General features: G+C 42.2%; 1 protein-coding gene across 3 annotated transcripts in view; it reads left to right on the forward strand.

The window, feature by feature from the left end:
• Positions 1 to 15,804, forward strand: part of vps13a (vacuolar protein sorting 13 homolog A) — a 59,120-nt gene continuing 43,316 nt past the window's right edge. For 2 of the 3 annotated variants that reach the window (XM_054773047.1, XM_054773048.1), the window contains exons 1-25: positions 1 to 182; positions 1,839 to 1,882; positions 1,959 to 2,001; positions 2,085 to 2,180; positions 2,268 to 2,369; positions 2,512 to 2,621; positions 3,790 to 3,849; positions 3,926 to 3,985; positions 4,068 to 4,148; positions 4,280 to 4,337; positions 8,755 to 8,882; positions 8,971 to 9,077; positions 9,168 to 9,339; positions 9,932 to 9,994; positions 10,324 to 10,465; positions 11,432 to 11,526; positions 12,368 to 12,510; positions 12,639 to 12,837; positions 12,920 to 13,034; positions 13,836 to 13,972; positions 14,158 to 14,290; positions 14,558 to 14,675; positions 14,745 to 14,880; positions 15,095 to 15,203; positions 15,301 to 15,476. In XM_054773047.1, coding sequence (XP_054629022.1) covers positions 83 to 182; positions 1,839 to 1,882; positions 1,959 to 2,001; positions 2,085 to 2,180; positions 2,268 to 2,369; positions 2,512 to 2,621; positions 3,790 to 3,849; positions 3,926 to 3,985; positions 4,068 to 4,148; positions 4,280 to 4,337; positions 8,755 to 8,882; positions 8,971 to 9,077; positions 9,168 to 9,339; positions 9,932 to 9,994; positions 10,324 to 10,465; positions 11,432 to 11,526; positions 12,368 to 12,510; positions 12,639 to 12,837; positions 12,920 to 13,034; positions 13,836 to 13,972; positions 14,158 to 14,290; positions 14,558 to 14,675; positions 14,745 to 14,880; positions 15,095 to 15,203; positions 15,301 to 15,476 — 2,727 coding nt within the window. In that variant the 5' untranslated portion in view covers positions 1 to 82. The remainder of the gene's footprint in view (positions 183 to 1,838; positions 1,883 to 1,958; positions 2,002 to 2,084; positions 2,181 to 2,267; positions 2,370 to 2,511; positions 2,622 to 3,789; positions 3,850 to 3,925; positions 3,986 to 4,067; positions 4,149 to 4,279; positions 4,338 to 8,754; positions 8,883 to 8,970; positions 9,078 to 9,167; positions 9,340 to 9,931; positions 9,995 to 10,323; positions 10,466 to 11,431; positions 11,527 to 12,367; positions 12,511 to 12,638; positions 12,838 to 12,919; positions 13,035 to 13,835; positions 13,973 to 14,157; positions 14,291 to 14,557; positions 14,676 to 14,744; positions 14,881 to 15,094; positions 15,204 to 15,300; positions 15,477 to 15,804) is intronic. The other variant, XM_054773049.1, reaches the window with a different exon arrangement.

The following is a 15,804-nucleotide window of genomic DNA, read 5'->3' on the forward strand; positions in this document are numbered from 1 at the left end:
CTACGTAACGTGACGTCGGGGGTAAAACGCTTGTGAGCTGAGAATGTAAACATGGTCACAGGCACATGAGAAGTGGTCCAATATGGTCTTTGAAAGCGTCGTTGTAGACGTCCTCAACAGATTCCTGGGGGACTACGTTGTCAACCTTGACAGCTCCCAGCTTAAGCTCGGCATATGGGGAGGTAAGAATCACTTGTTTTTACTGCTATTTCAGCGGGGCTAAGCTAGCCAGCTTGCTAGCTTACGTCAGCTTGACATTAGCCGCCATGCGCCAGAGAGGAGCTACTTCAGCTGTCAGTGTCAGTTTGTTGCTCACAAAATCCATCAAATGAGTCCAATATGACATGGACACTGGTGCCGAATGATGTTACTCCCCTTAATTAGTCAGTCTTTGGAAATTCTCACAGCTACGTGCGTTTGATCAACGCCCATTTCCAATGCAAAGCTGCATGTGGCCTTATTGGTGCGATTAAGTTGACGGTCGCACCCTTGTATTTATTTTACAAACGTCTCCGGAAAGTCATACAAACAAGACGTGTTGGCTTAACATGCGGGGTTGTTTCCAACATTCGCACTAAACTGTTTCACAACCGTCTTGTCTACTGTGATGATACTTTTATTCCCTTTACGGCGCCCCTGGGTATAGGCTTATGTCAAAAGCCATCTCATTTCCTAGTGTTGTGTTTTTTTGCTCCCATTCACACTGTATAGCAATTTTGTAGTACATCAGCGGTTGTTTAAGACTTACTGTAAAAACGCTAGACAAAGACCATCAAAATTACATAGGCTCTGCTGTTTTTAAGGATCTACTGCAAAAATGCCGGTTAATGGTTTTCCATACACTATAATAGTAGTACTGTGCCGTTTTTTGGGACTTAATAAAAACGTCGCGCTCTACTGCTTTTAAGGATTTACTGCAAACACGCTAGTCAAAGATCCACTGTATGACAGGAGCAGGAACACGATGCTGTTTTTTTAGGTCTTACCTCTAAAACACTAGCCAAAGGTCCTCTATATGCCAGGACAGCTGTGTTGTTTTTAGTACTTACTCCAAATACACTAGTCAAAGATCCTCTAAATGACACGGCCTCCATTCTGTTCTTAATGACGTACTGCAAAAATGCTAGTCAAAGATAATCCAGAAAACTGGAGCACTGTGCTGTTTTTAAGACGTAGTTAAAAAATGCTAGTCATAGATCCCCTGAATGACAGGAGAACTCTGCTGTTTTTTAGAACTGTCTACAAAAATGCTAGTTATAGATCCCCTGAATGACAGGAGAACTCTGCTGTTGTTTAGGACTGACTACAAAAATGCTAGTCAACGATCTTCAATCAGTGATTCTCAACTGGTGGGTCGGGACCCTAATTGGGTCCCAGAGCCTTTCAGTGAGTCGCAGGTCTATGCCTGGGCAAAAAAAGAAAAATGCAATGACGCGATGTTTGTGAATGCACCTCGGGTTCTTGTCTGTGCTGTTCGCTTGCTACGCAGCGCATGCCATGCTTCTGGACGACTTTGTCGAGCTTGAATGGGACGGGAAGGACTTCGAGCTGGGACGTAACGTGCCGGCCGTCTGACACGGCTGCAGATATCTGCCAGAGAAATGATCAGGAGAACTCTGCTAAGCTCGTCAAAGATTCTCTATATGAGAGGAGCACGATGCTGTTTTTTTTTACCTCGTATGTCAAAAACACTAGTCGAAGGTCCTCTATGACAGGAGCGCCGTGTAGGAGCGCTCTTCTGTTTTTAAGGACAGAAACACAAGAAACTCGCACTGTGTGGTATACTTGGAAGTTTGCATGGTAACAATCCGTAATGTAATGTTGTTTTCACATGATAGGTGACGCAGTGCTTACAAATCTTGAAATTAAGGAAAATGCATTGGTAAGTTGCACACATACTGTAAAGGCATGTACAAAAAAGCAATAAAATACATATCACATGTAATTGGTTTGTTCAGAGTCAACTTGACATTCCCTTTAAAGTGAGAGCTGGACACATAGGTAAGATGTTTCAGTTTGTTGTTCCTCATGTTTGACATTTGAAGTCTTCTTGTGGAAGAACATGATGTATTTTATCTTGCTAGGATGTCTGGAACTCAAGATTCCTTGGAAGAACCTTTACACCCAATCAGTGGAGGCCACACTGGATGGTGTCTATCTGCTCATAGTCCCGACGGCAAGTAAGTATGCAGTCCATGTCCTCTTTTATATGGTGTAACTATGAAGATGCCATCAGCAAAGTAGTCCATGCACCATGGTCTCTGCAGGTATCAAGTATGACCAGGAGAAGGAGGAGAAGCAGCTTCAGGAGGCACGCCAGAGGGAGCTGCAGAGAATCGAGGAGACAAAGCTGAAGGCGGCTGAAATAGGTGAGCGTCTAGACGTGTCTCTGCCATGATGGGCTGCGGCGAGGGACTTAGCTTGGCGGAACGAAAGAGTTCCATGTTTAAGACCTTAAAAGAAAAGTACGCCAGTCAATAGTCATTTTTTTGTTTTCTGTTCATTTGACAGAGAACCCTTTGCTCCAGAAGCAGGACACGTTTGTGGAAAAGCTCGTCACTCAGGTCATCAAAAATCTCCAAGTCAAGATCTCCAACATCCATGTTCGCTATGAGGATGACGTGAGTGCTCCTGTTGCCATTGCATAGAGCCACAGGTGTCCAAAGTGTGGCCCTGGGGGCCGTTTGCGGCCTGCAGCTCGTTTTTAATCGTTGATTGTAAGAATAATGTTAAAACATAGCCCTCATCAGAACATTCCGTTGGAGAAAAAAAGTCAGCGTAGCACACTTTATGCTGACTCATGCTGGATTGGTTTTAGTATTTTACCTAAACTAAAAGTAAAGAAATGGCCCATGCATCAGTTTTTTGAATGCAACCCCCAGTGGAAAACATGTGGACACCCTTGGTGTGTGCCGTATAGGAGTATTAGTATAAATATTTTTTAGAAATAAACTTTTTTTTTAAAGACAAAATGTATCATTTTTTAAAGTTGTCCACTCATTTGTCATTTGTAATTATTTTTGCATCATTTTTGCATGTAAAACTATAATTATTGCCTGTAAAATGTGTTTTGTGTTAACATTTTTGGGTGTCTGGAAAGGACTAATTGGATTTACATTATTTTCTATGGGAAATTTGCTTTGGTTTTGGTTTGAGTCTGACCTTCTGGAGCAGATTAATGATGTTAACCAAGGCACCAGTGTATTTTGGTCAGTATGGGAGCTCTTTAGAATTGGGTTAGTCATCTTAGTGTGATTCGGTCTGGCCCTTTTACCCGGGTTCTTTAATTCTTTCGACTGTGAAATAACTACCCAAGTCAAAAAGTTAGTGTAACAATTTCTTCTATTTGGAGTGAATGCAAGCAGTCGCAATGCCAGCACTGGAGAGAACCAGCCAAAGTCCAGAGTCCAAGTGGTCTCTAAAGTGACACTTAGTTCCTCTTCCTCATAAACCTTCTGCGGGGGTGGTCCCAATGATCAGGAAAATTCATGTTAACTGTTTGTTGGTGTATTGATCTGATCTGGTTTCAACCAGCCCTGGCAAGGTGGCTGGGCATCTCAGGCAGGAGACAGAAAGGCGACTCATAATGAAATTGTGTGTGTGTGTGTGTGTGTGTGTGTGTGTGTGTGTGTGTGTGTGTGTGAGTGTGTGCGCGAGATAAGTAAAACGAACAGGGTGTGTTCTTGTAATTGTGTGTTATCGCTCTGTTCTGAACAATGCAAATATGTTGCAGTACCTATCCAAAACAAAGTGGAACATATGCCATTCCTAACAGTTCTTCCTCCTCAGGTGACCAATCCATTTTGTCCTTTGTCCTTTGGTGTGTCCCTGGGCAACCTCAGCCTCCAGGTAACGTCGTGTGACGTCCAACCTGTTCTGTTTTATGTTCAGAACACAATCTATGAACCTTTCTTTGTCCCTGTAGACGTCTGATGAGAACTGGAACCCCTGTCTTCTGGATGAGCATGCCAGGCTTTTCTACAAGGTAAGACTGTCCATGTCTTTTGCTGCATGAGTGTTTATCTGGATGCACACGTCTAATTGGCTGCGTCTTTCCTTCCTCTCAGTTGGTTAAACTAGACAAACTGTTTGCCTACTGGAATGTCAAATCTGTCCTCTTCTCCAATCACAGTCCAGATGAGGCCTTGGTGAGTCACGTTTGTTATATCTAGCTTTTTAAAAAAATATAAATATATTCGCCTACCTTCATTTCATTCACGCACTCCGTTTGTGGATAAGGAACATGTAGTGTAGCTCCTCTTTCTTGATCAATTTCTAGGTATGTCTCCAGAGAAGCATGGACCTCAGGGGCCCTCTTCCTACCAGCCATGATTTCAGTGAGTGTCAGCCTCATTTGAACATTTTCACAAACTAAATGAAACACTATTCAAGTATCACTATCGAATGACAGCATGGCCATCCAAACTTTATATAATTCAAGGTAGGTCAAAAGGTGCTATGCCGTTAAATGTATTTCAGGAAAACAGCAGCCTGCATTTCTGCTTTGTGTTATACTGTAGGTGACAAAGCAAACATTCACACAATTGGTGCTTCACCTGCTGTCCAAATGTCCGTACGCAACTCCACCCCATCTTACGCCCTCACCACGCCTTCAATTTGCCATAAATGGTCAATGCAAAGTGGCAAACGTAAAAGAAGCGATACACGGAGCATTAAGGACATATTAGCTCCGTGTCTTGTAAATTTAACCCCCAGAATTATTTAATTGACAACCTGATGTTTGTTATAATTAGTATTAATTGAACACATAATATTATCATGATTATAAAATAAAATGAAGTATTCAAGCGCTGCGTTGTTTCTTTTATTCATCTTTTCGTGGGGATACTACAGGGTGGGCCAAAAGGAGTTACCCATCGCATATCTCTATCGTGTTCGCTTAGGTTTTGTCCTAGAAGCTTAAAATTTTGGATAGTTTCTCTCAAAAGGTATAGCTTTTGATGTACCAAAGTTCAGTTGTTTACTCCTAATGAGTGTCGAGTATGGCATCGAAGGGTAAGCGTGACCAGATTGTGGCCTTGAAGGAGGCTGGACTGACAACAAAGGAAATCATGAAAAAGGTGAATGTTTGTCGTAAGACTGGCTACAATGTCATGAAACGATACAAGGAGACTGGCGAGACCACCAGCAAGCCAATCCCTGGAAGAAAACGTTCAGTCCGAAGCAAAAGGGTTGTTGAGATGGTGAGGAAGAGAGTCCAAAGGAATCCTCGCAGGAGCATGAGGGCAACAGCAAAGGAAGTGAACCTCTCAAGAACTTCATTGAGAAGAATTGTCAAACAGGATCTTAGACTGAAAGCACTAAAAATGCAACACAGACAACTAATTTCAGCCGCTTCAAAGAAAAAACAGCTTCACAGGGGGAAAATGATGCTGCAGGAGATCCAGAGTGCCGCAAACAAAGTCCTGGTTTGGTCTGACGAGAAGATCTTCACCGTTCAGGCAGTGGTCAATTCCCAGAATGACAGGGTTTATGCACATAGTACACAGCACCTACCAGAAGGCTGCAGAACTCATTTCCGTCGTCAGAAGCCAGCTGGAGTCATGGTGTGGGCTGCTGTTGCATCTGATGGCTCAAAATCTCCTTTGGTCTTCATTCAGGAGGGTGTGAAAGTGAACAGCCAGGTCTACATTCAAATGCTTGAAGAAAACGTGTTGCCATGGTGTACCAATGCGTTTGGAAACCAGTATATTTTCACACAAGATGGTGCACCCGCTCACACATCCAATGTCACACAAACCTGGTGCAAGGAGCACTTTCCTGGCTTCTGGGACAAGAACATGTGGCCTCCATCAAGTCCGGACATCAACCCAATGGACTTTGCGATCTGGTCTATCCTGGAGAGGGAGGTCTCAAGAGTATATCACAGCAGTGTCACCGCTTTGAAGAAAGCTTTGATGACATCATGGTCAAAACTTGATGCAGAGATAGTGCGGCGCTCATGCCAGGCAGTGCCAGGTCGTCTCCAGGCTATGATAAAGGCAAAGGGTGGCCATATTGAGATGTAAATCTTTTTGGTGGTTGACAATAAAGTATGGAAACTGTGTTCAATGTGTGTCATGTTTGTCTGCAAGCATTTTTGAATAGTGCAGAAAAAACGATGGGTAACTCCTTTTGGCCCACCCTGTACACACTCGTGCGTAATGGTGTTTGTGATAAATGTCAGATGATATCCATCAGTTTCACGTCAAATTGCAACACTTTCCACAATCGTTTTACGTCAATCACAGCATGATGTTTACATGCAATGATGTATAAATCTTTAGTGGCTTCCATTACATGTTTATTTCTAACAAATGATTTCACCTCACCACTTCATATTTGCGGCGCCTTTTTGCCATGTCTCCAAAAAGTGCGTACGCCAACTAGCGGTGGTGTAGCGTGCGCACATTCTCCCGTCAAGTTATGTTTTGTACCATACTTGCCGTGGAAAACGACGTACGCAACTTTTCGGCCCCATTTTGTGTGTATGCAAGCTTTATAGGTAAGGCCCATGTCAGCAAATCAAGTGCTCCCTTATTCTCTGGCCTGTGACGTTACCGGCTTGTTGCAACTTCCCCCGAGCTCACTTGTAAACAAACCTTTGCTGTTTCAGAGGAAGACATTTTGCATGTTAGTGGAAAAAAAACATGAAGCTCCAGCACATCAAACATTATTAGCCACCTGAAATGCCAGCATCACTAGAACGCCTGGCGCACTGCCCTTGGTTTTAATCACCCTTTGAAGAGTGCAAAAAAGTTTGCCAGAAACGACCCAAGGGCTAACGCGATCTGTGACTTCATCATAGTTATGATGGTGGTGGACGATCAGCCCTTTACCGTCATTGATGATACTGGCTTTTGTCAGCTAGTAAACCCCTTGCAGCCTTGTACCTCTGAGCAGCTGCTTTATTTATGTTTTGTTCATAGTAACGATGTCAAGATATTTGATCAGGACAAGTCTACAGGTGCAGTTTGTCAAATCTAACTTTACTTGAGTCATTCTTACCTCTAGATGTGCACAAACTACTGTTAAATCTAGTATGTCCAAAAAGGAGGACTAAGCACAGCTTGTCTTGTCTCATGATAAGTGGTTGTTCATGGTCAGACACTGTGCTTCAGTAGTTCTCCTTCATGATACATTGTAAACGCCGCTGTATGCTTGTGCTGTTTCTTGAATTGGCTCGTATTAAATACATTGTATGAGTTCTTTACTCAGTCCTGTCCATGATTTTATTCCACATACAGACATGCTACAAATGCTTAAGATTGAGTTTTTCCCTGAGGTTACTTTTTTTTCATTTGTTTTGGTTTCTTTTGTTGAAAAATAGTGTGCATAGAGTGTGTTTTGTTCTGATGATCTGTAATTGAGAATAGGCCGCAGGACAATAAAAATGAGCTTCGGGTCACAATTGTGCCAGACTTTTCACATGCCTGGCTTGCAAAGTGTGACCAGGGAGCCATTTTCAGCCAGCAGCTCGATTTTTATTTGGCTCTTGGCATGTTTTAAAAATAATTTTAATGTATTAATATGCTGATGTTTCATTCAGATAGCTTAGCATGTATTGACCGGCATTGAATTTGGCAACAATACTTGAGACACCCCTGCAGCAAAACGTCAAAAGCCAAACACAATCTGTTCTGTGATGCTGGTTGACTTCCAGGCCTAATTTTGAAACGATTTTTCCCCATTGGAATTAACAAAAATGTAATTAATCTGTCACTTGGTCAAACTGTTACCATCATGAGTAACATTTATCTTTTATTTGTTTTTATTTATTTAGCTTTTAAAAACAAGCAAGGCCTGACTCAGCATACGTGTTGTTTATCAGCAGGCTCCTGCTCTGCAGAACATAAACACATGCATCACTACCACATCAGCCGGCTTAGGACAAAACACAGACAAACCAAACAATCAGAAAACTGGGAAAAGCAGTGAACAGGAGGAGTCTACTGAAACAATCTCAGTGAGTGCAGCAGTAGCTGTCCATCAGATGGTGGGCATGGGGCTTTTTAAAATGTCTCAGAGTTGAAATAGTCTTTAAGTGCTGTGGGATCTCATTCCAAGCTTTTGTAAAAACATAAAAGAAAGATTTCAGGCCATAAGAGTTTTTAAAAACTGGTAGTGGCAGAAGAAACATTCTTAACTGTCAAGAGACGGGCATTGTGTCATGGCGTTTTCCATGCATCAAGACATTGTCCGTACGTTTTTTTTGTTTTTTTAAATTTGTTTTTCGCATCATGCATCTAAACGGGTTATTCCAAATGTTTCAGAAACCAGACTATTGACCTTAATCCAAATATAGACTGCATGTAAATGTAGTGATGGGTCTTCATGTCTCACATAAGGATTGTGGATTAAAATTACAAAAAAAGTGCAGTTTTCCTTTTAATATTTCATTGTATTGTTCATATTGTACTGAGCAACCAGACCTTTTTCCGACGTTGCAGTGAATTCCATTTGTGGTTATCACTCTTTTCCTCTTTGCCATCATTGGTACTGTTCTGTGGTGAGCAAGCACAACATGCTTTTGGAGTCCATCCTCTACAAGATTTGCTGATGTCCCATGTGATGATGATGATGGTTTGTATTTTTTGGGTGATTTCCAAATTGGATGACTTTTGGGTTGTTCGACTCTGGCGTTTTCACTGTAGTACTAAAATAAAACATCCTTTTAAAATAAGTGTAAGCGAGAATACGAGTTTTAAGCCCGCTTTGCTTTTTTTTTTTTTTTTTTTTTTTTTGCTGCTGCAGTTTTTCGTCCAATCTCGGCGGACGCTAAACTTTGCATGAACCCCAGGGCTGAAGTGGACTTCTCGTCCCCTAAAGTGGACCTCATTGTCAATCTCAGTGAGGTGGCTATTGAACTTAACAGGCCCCAGGTAGGCATGTGTGTAGAGCTAAACTTGTCAATGCCACTATGGTATTGTTAGTAGTAGTAGTAATGCTTGTGTTGATTTTTTTTGTCAGTACATCAGCATCCTGGAGCTATTAGGCTCAGTGGACATGATGTCCCGTAACCTGCCATACAGGAAGTACAAACCCGAGGTCTTTGTTCATGAAAATGCCAACGTATGGTGAGACCATGTTTCTGTGTTACTCTGACCCTCCTTTTTTTGCACACCGATTGCTATAGTGCTATAGTGATTATTATTATTTTTATAAAGGTGGGGGTACGTCCTCACGAGTGTCCTGGAGGTTGACGTCAAGCCTCGACTGCACATGTGGTCATGGGAGCACATTCGGCGGCACCGTAGGATGGTGAAGCGCTATCGCGAATTCTACAAGGTCAAGATCACAAGCAAGAAACCCAGTGAGGAGCTCTGCAAGGAGCTAGAGGTGGGCCCTGGTATCTGCTGATGTTATATGATGTTATCTACTGGTAAAACTTGTGTTAGCACAGCTACGTTTATTGATTATTTATAAATAATTACATCACAGAATAAGCCTACCACATTCTATAACTATACATGCTAGGTTAACTGGAGACTCAAAATTGACCATAGGTATGAGTGTGAGTGTGAAAGGTTGTTTGTCTATATATGACCTGCGATTGGCCTGCGACCAGTCCACGGTGTACCCTGCCGCTCGCCTGAAGTCAGCTGCAATAGACTCCAGCAAACCAGCAACCGAGTGAGGACAAGCGGCATAGAAAATAGATGAATGGTGGCTCTTCTGTGGAAAAACAACCTAATTATGGAGAGAAAATGCACAAATGAACAGGTTTTCCCACAAAAAAGAAAAAAAGTAATTCTTGTGAGAAGAAATCTGTGAACATGCAGGGCAGCGAGTGTCGAACCGCGAATAGGCAGGGATCTACTGTACTGTATAGCGAATTGAAGGACGCAGACACTGAATTGGGACACGGCAACTAAGGTATCCGTGCATTTCTGCTAGACTTGTTTAATATGTTTCTTGTTTATGTTCTCAGGAGCTTGAGAAAAAACTGGATATTTTTAACATCACACTGGCAAGACAGCAGGCTGAAGTGGAGGTACAGTAAGCTGGAGCATCTTCACTGAAATGTGCCTGCATAAGATTTGTCGAGGGAAAGGCTTCTTGAGACGTCATCTGTACTTCTGTGAAGAAAGTGTCGAACTTTTCGCTCCTCATCCGAAGAGCCGATGTTCGCTGACGAAGCTCTTCGGATGAGAAGCGAAACGTTCGACACTTTCTTCACAGAAGTACAGATGACGTCTCAAGAAGCCTTTCCCTCGATGGATAACTCCTGTACGACTGAGAGCCTACACAGATGCATAAGATTTGCATTAACCACAATGGTACATGTAGTAGTATTACACGGCACGTTTTATTTCCACACAGGCAAGCAAGGCAGGGCTGCATATTTTTCGGCCGGGCTTGAAAATGGAAGAGGAGGAGACTCAAGGTTGGCTCAGCTGGATGTGGAACTGGGGAGAATCGCCTGAGCCAGAAACAACAGAGCCCAAATCTGGGGGTACAGGCGGTAAGTGAGCTTGGTGCTATACATGGGACAGGAGCACTCTTGATTACATGCTCTGTTTTCATAACATGTATATGCATTTTAGGGCTGTCAAAAATAGCGCATTAATGGTGGTAACGACTTTCTTTATTTTTTTTGCTTGAATAACGCATGCACGCCATGTCAAGCCACCCCTCTATGTTATGACGGCAGAAAAAGGCACAATAGCATCCCCTCAGAGTCTGCCGCTTTCTTAGAACTTTATTCTGACCTGAGCACGTCAACAGCAGTGCAATTCCAGCACTATATAGGTATCTCCAACTCACAAATCTCACACGTCTCTAGTCCTCCTCGGAACGACACTTCCTCATTGTCACTAGACAACAGCAGGGTGCATTTAGGGGCACTGCGAACATCACAACAACGTCTTTGTCATGCGTGTATCTGTGGTCTAAATAAACAGAAATACAAAGAAAAACAGTGGATATTCTTATCACTTGCTAACGAACCTCTTACTGCGGAAGTATAAGTTGCTGCATTTATGTATGCTTGGAAATCCCAGAAAATACGTGTACAGTCAAAGCAATGAACTCGACTTATGTGGTGTCTTTGAACGCAACCCCTCATGGCTCATAATAACACGGTTAAGTGTGATTCAAATGTTCTGCCACTATGAAAGAACCTACTGTTAGGCACGTAGATTTTCAGACTTGTGTGGTATCTTTCAGCATGATTTCAATTTTCAGCTCATTTGGAGATGTTAATACATACAAATATATCAACTTGTGTCCTGTCATTAAACTTTTTGTTCATAAAATACAGTAAAAATGGCACATTTCACACAAATTTGCAAATGGAGATTAATCATGATTAATTAATTTGACAACTGTGATTAATTTGATTACAATGTTTAATCATTTGACAGCCCTAATGAATATTAATATAATATTATATATTTCATATTATACTGTGTGTTCCGTTTCTACATAGCCTTTGATGAGCTGTTAACCGCAGAAGAAAAAGCAAAGCTCTACACTGCCATCGGATACAGCGAGACCGCTGCTAATTCCAATTTTCCAAAGGATGTGAGTGTCTTATTTCAACACAATCTAAATAAACTGCTTTGATTGATTGATTCCCTTGCTCAGCATCCACATGTTGCACCCAATGCGGCCATTGTAGCAGCTATTTGTGATAAAGAACATTTTTCTATGCTTTTTTTGCCCTGTTTTCAATGGTAAGCTAAATTATGAGGTTTATTTGCTGTACGTTACACCCTGGAACCTTGGTCAGCGTCACTAATTCGTTCCAGGTCTGACTCTAACTGAATCAATTTATCCTGTAAGAAATAATGTAAAACCAATTAATCCGGGGGGTGTCCAAACTTTTTCCACCAAGGGCTGAATACTAAAAATCAAAGGATGCGGGGATCCACTTTTGATATTTTTATGTAATTTTTACATCTCTAACATGATTGTACATGAGTATAATACTAGTAATATATAGCTTGTTTGTTGGTTTTTTTAAGCATCATTTTTTTAAGCATTTTGTTAAAAAAACAAAAAAAAACATGAGGCAGTGATACTTGCTGTCCCTCACGTACTGTTCCGTGTGGAGACGCGGTACACCTCCCTACCATACCCCAATATTACATAATTATATTTTTCCTGTTTTTTTTTTTCACCATTGTTGTTGGTGACTTTTCCTCTAATGACTTCTTTAAGCTTCTGATTGGCGAAAATGACCTTTTTTGTCTGGGGTTGTAGTGCCGCCTGTTGTCGTTGTTGTTTTGGCAGGCACTTGACAGATTGTGAATGCGTTGTTTCTTGGATCAAAGAGAAAAATAGTTTGTGTATATCTTAAATTACCCTCCCTTTTACCACACGCAGGACTTTCATAGTTTTCACTCCCCCTTTTGTACTGTAGTTTGAGGACATGAAGGTGAAGTTCCACATGGAAAAGCTGAGCATTTCAATCAAGCACAGCAAGGGTAAAAAGGAAATCATCAAGCTGACTGTTGGAGAGCTGATGTCTGACCTGAGGCAGAGATCTGGAGCGCAAGCCCTCAAGTTTGTCTCATTTTTAATACTTGCAGAAAAATGCATTCATTTGAAAGGAATTATCCATAATTTTAAACGCTCATGAGTAAGCCTTTTAAAAGCGGCATTGCAGTAGAACTTTTTCTCCTTTTCAACAGATTCACAGCCCAGGTCAGTTCGTTCGAAGTCACGGGTCTCGCTGCCGACCGGCCCGCCCCCACCCTCCTGTCGCCAACGGTGGACACGGGATCGGGAACGCCGCTGCTGAACATTTTATTTGAGACCAACCCCCTGGATGAAAGCGCCAACCAGCGCTTGTACGCTGAATCGCAACCGCTGGAAATAATCTACGACGCCGTGAGTGCTGTCCACAGACTGGTCGTCCTATCCTGTGTGTCCCGTCAAAAACGTAACGTGGATGTATTTGTTGTGTGTGCAGAAAACGGTAAACGCTATGTTGGCGTTCTTTATGCCTCCCGATAACCTCCAGCTGGACGAGCTCACCAACGCCACACTGATGAAACTGGAGCAGTTCCGAGACCGCACAGCCACTGGTCAGTCGGTCCAAAAACATCGTACAACGTCCACGTTTGGAACAAGAAATGTACCTTCTGCTATTTGGCTATAGCTATGTCTATATAGGCTATATTACATCAGGAGGACAGAAAGGGACAATTTTAGAATCAACTGAAATATTTAAAAACAAATGTTTGATTTTGTGAAACAGTACAAAAAACGTCAGAGGAAAGTAGGCCAATTAAGATCATTATCATTGGTCATTTGGTGTTTTTGCCATTACTTTGCCTTTATTGTTGTCAGTCGTCAAAAGGCCATCGATGTAAATTGAATGTCACACGCCATCATGCTTGACTTCACACGAGATAATCGAAGGCAGCGGTGCCCTAACCTTTTCCAGCGAGGGCCACATAGTGAAAATGAAAGGATGGCAGGGCCAGTTTGATATTTTGTAAAGCAATGCATGTACCGTAGATATGTAAAGAAGTTATATATATTTCAAGAAAAACCTGCATCTCAGCTTTGTGATATATGTGAAAAAGCCTATTATTAGTATCATCTCATCTCTAGTGATGGCTAAGGGGATGATGTGTGATGATAATTGTCAAGCCAATTGTCAATTGCGATTTAGCGGTAGCATAGCGACACATCTCTGTCCTGGCTTTTCAGTACATTATGGCTAAAGCCCGAATGTAATTGGAGGCTATAATTTGGCTGGGAAGTTGTCATTATTTGCAGCTCATGTGCTACAAACCTATAAATGAATGAAAACGTATAAAAATCTTTGATAATCTCAATGTTAATGAAGTTGTTATCCCCTCCATGTCTTTTTCCTTCAGGTCTAATGTATGTGATAGAGACGCAAAAGGTTCTGGACCTCAAAGTGAACCTGATGGCCTCTTACATCATCATCCCAGAGACTGGATTCTACAATGGCACTCAGAACATCATGCTGCTTGATCTTGGACACTTACAGGTAAGCAATGGGCAAAGGCGCAGCAAGTTGAGCAAAGATTCTACGTTAGTCGGGACAGTTTGGGCTTTCCTGTTGTGACAAGATTGTGGTTTTCCTGAAGGAAATGACAACAAACCAAAAACAAGTTGTGCAAAGGCTTTATGTGGTGGCTTTAGAAATTATTGTTTTTGTGTTTGTCTTTGTAGATGTCCAGTCAGAGCAAGAAGCATCTGCCCCAGCTCGTATTGGGCTCCAGCAAAATTGAAGACATCATGTTGAGAGCATACGACAGCTTTGACATCCAGCTCAACAATCTGCAGTTCCTGTACAGTAAAGCAGGTTCGTGCACACAGTGCTCTAATTGTAGCCAGGGCACTAATTGAAGGCTAGGGATGTCCCGATGCACATTTTTTTGGCTTCCGATCCGATTTTCTTTATAGTCTTGCCGATCCAAACTGGTAATAATCTTTTTTTAATTAAAAATAATGCAACCGAAATATTGCGGAATTTACTTTTTATTACACAGCATGACATGAAAAGTCCATCCAATAAAAGTGGCGGGCGATGACTGTACTTCCATTCATTTATTTATTTTTGTTGTGCTAGACGGCAACTGGAGAATGGCTCGTGAGCAGAAGCAGTCGCCGCTTCACATCTTGGAGCCGGTGGATTTAAAAGTGGTGTTCAGCAGGGCTTTGGTAGTCACTGACTCCCGCATGTCAAAGTAAGGGTGTGTGTTTAAAAAAAAAAAAATGCGGCCGATAAATGTTCTTCCCGCATTTGCTTGTTGCAGATATAAGATATCTGGAGAACTCCCCCTGCTTTCCCTTCGCATCTCGGACATCAAACTCCGCAGTGTCATGCAGCTGATTGACAGCATCCCACTGCCGGAGGAGAAACCTGCCACACGAAACGCAGCAAAACACAAGGTATTTAGACGTGATATCCAGTTACGAGAAACTGCTGAACACATTTACGGCAAAACTTCATCATTGAAACTTCAGCAGAGTGGTGCAGATCTGAATCAAAGTGCACATCAATGGATTCTGTAAAGATACATCATGTTTTCAGTTACAGTCTGCTCGCATTGGGGCCAAGCTTATCTTTTAATCAACATTTGTTGGCGTGTTGTTCCCTCCCTAGGCCAAGCAGTACACATCACAGCCGGCCTCCAGGAGTCACGTCGCCTTACCTGAACAACATTCCTCTCTCCTGTTCGAATCATGCGACACCATCAGCATTGCTTCACTGGGTGAGCTTCAGATGCTTGCTGTCGACTGGACATCCTCTGTCGTCTTATCCACGCACTGTACATACACACACGACAATGACTCCTTTTGTCTCCTCAGGGTCTGAAGAGGACTTGTTCTACGATGCTCCCAGCTCTCCCATCACGGGGCAGCAGTTCTTCCCCGACAGTCCCATGCCTCTCCGCTACGGCGACCTGAACAGAAAGAAGAGTCTGGCCCAGGAAGAGCGTCAGAAGAACATGACCAACTTCGCCTTGACATTTGAAATCAGTGAGGTGAGCGGAAATGTTGATATACTTTGTGTTTTCCATGCATTAATACTTAATGTGTTAATGTACTGTCGAATATCTTCTTTGCTTAAGCAGGTTATTAATAATTCATGGTCATTTTTCAGCAAGTGCATTAGTATGTTCTTTCACATTTTGAGTGTTTGTAACAGTAGAGTGGAGTTCGCAATCGGATCACTGTTTGGATTTAGAAGCTATTTTGCTTATAAAAACTAAAGAGAAATGGAAATTTCAGGCTCTTTAGTCATCTTTGCAATTGGTATCCTTCTGTGGTGGCGTCAAAACCCCACCACAAAAAATGCCCTAAGAAAAAGAA

Source organism: Dunckerocampus dactyliophorus, chromosome 4 (genome assembly GCF_027744805.1).
Source record: "Dunckerocampus dactyliophorus isolate RoL2022-P2 chromosome 4, RoL_Ddac_1.1, whole genome shotgun sequence".
Taxonomy (NCBI): domain Eukaryota; kingdom Metazoa; phylum Chordata; class Actinopteri; order Syngnathiformes; family Syngnathidae; genus Dunckerocampus; species Dunckerocampus dactyliophorus.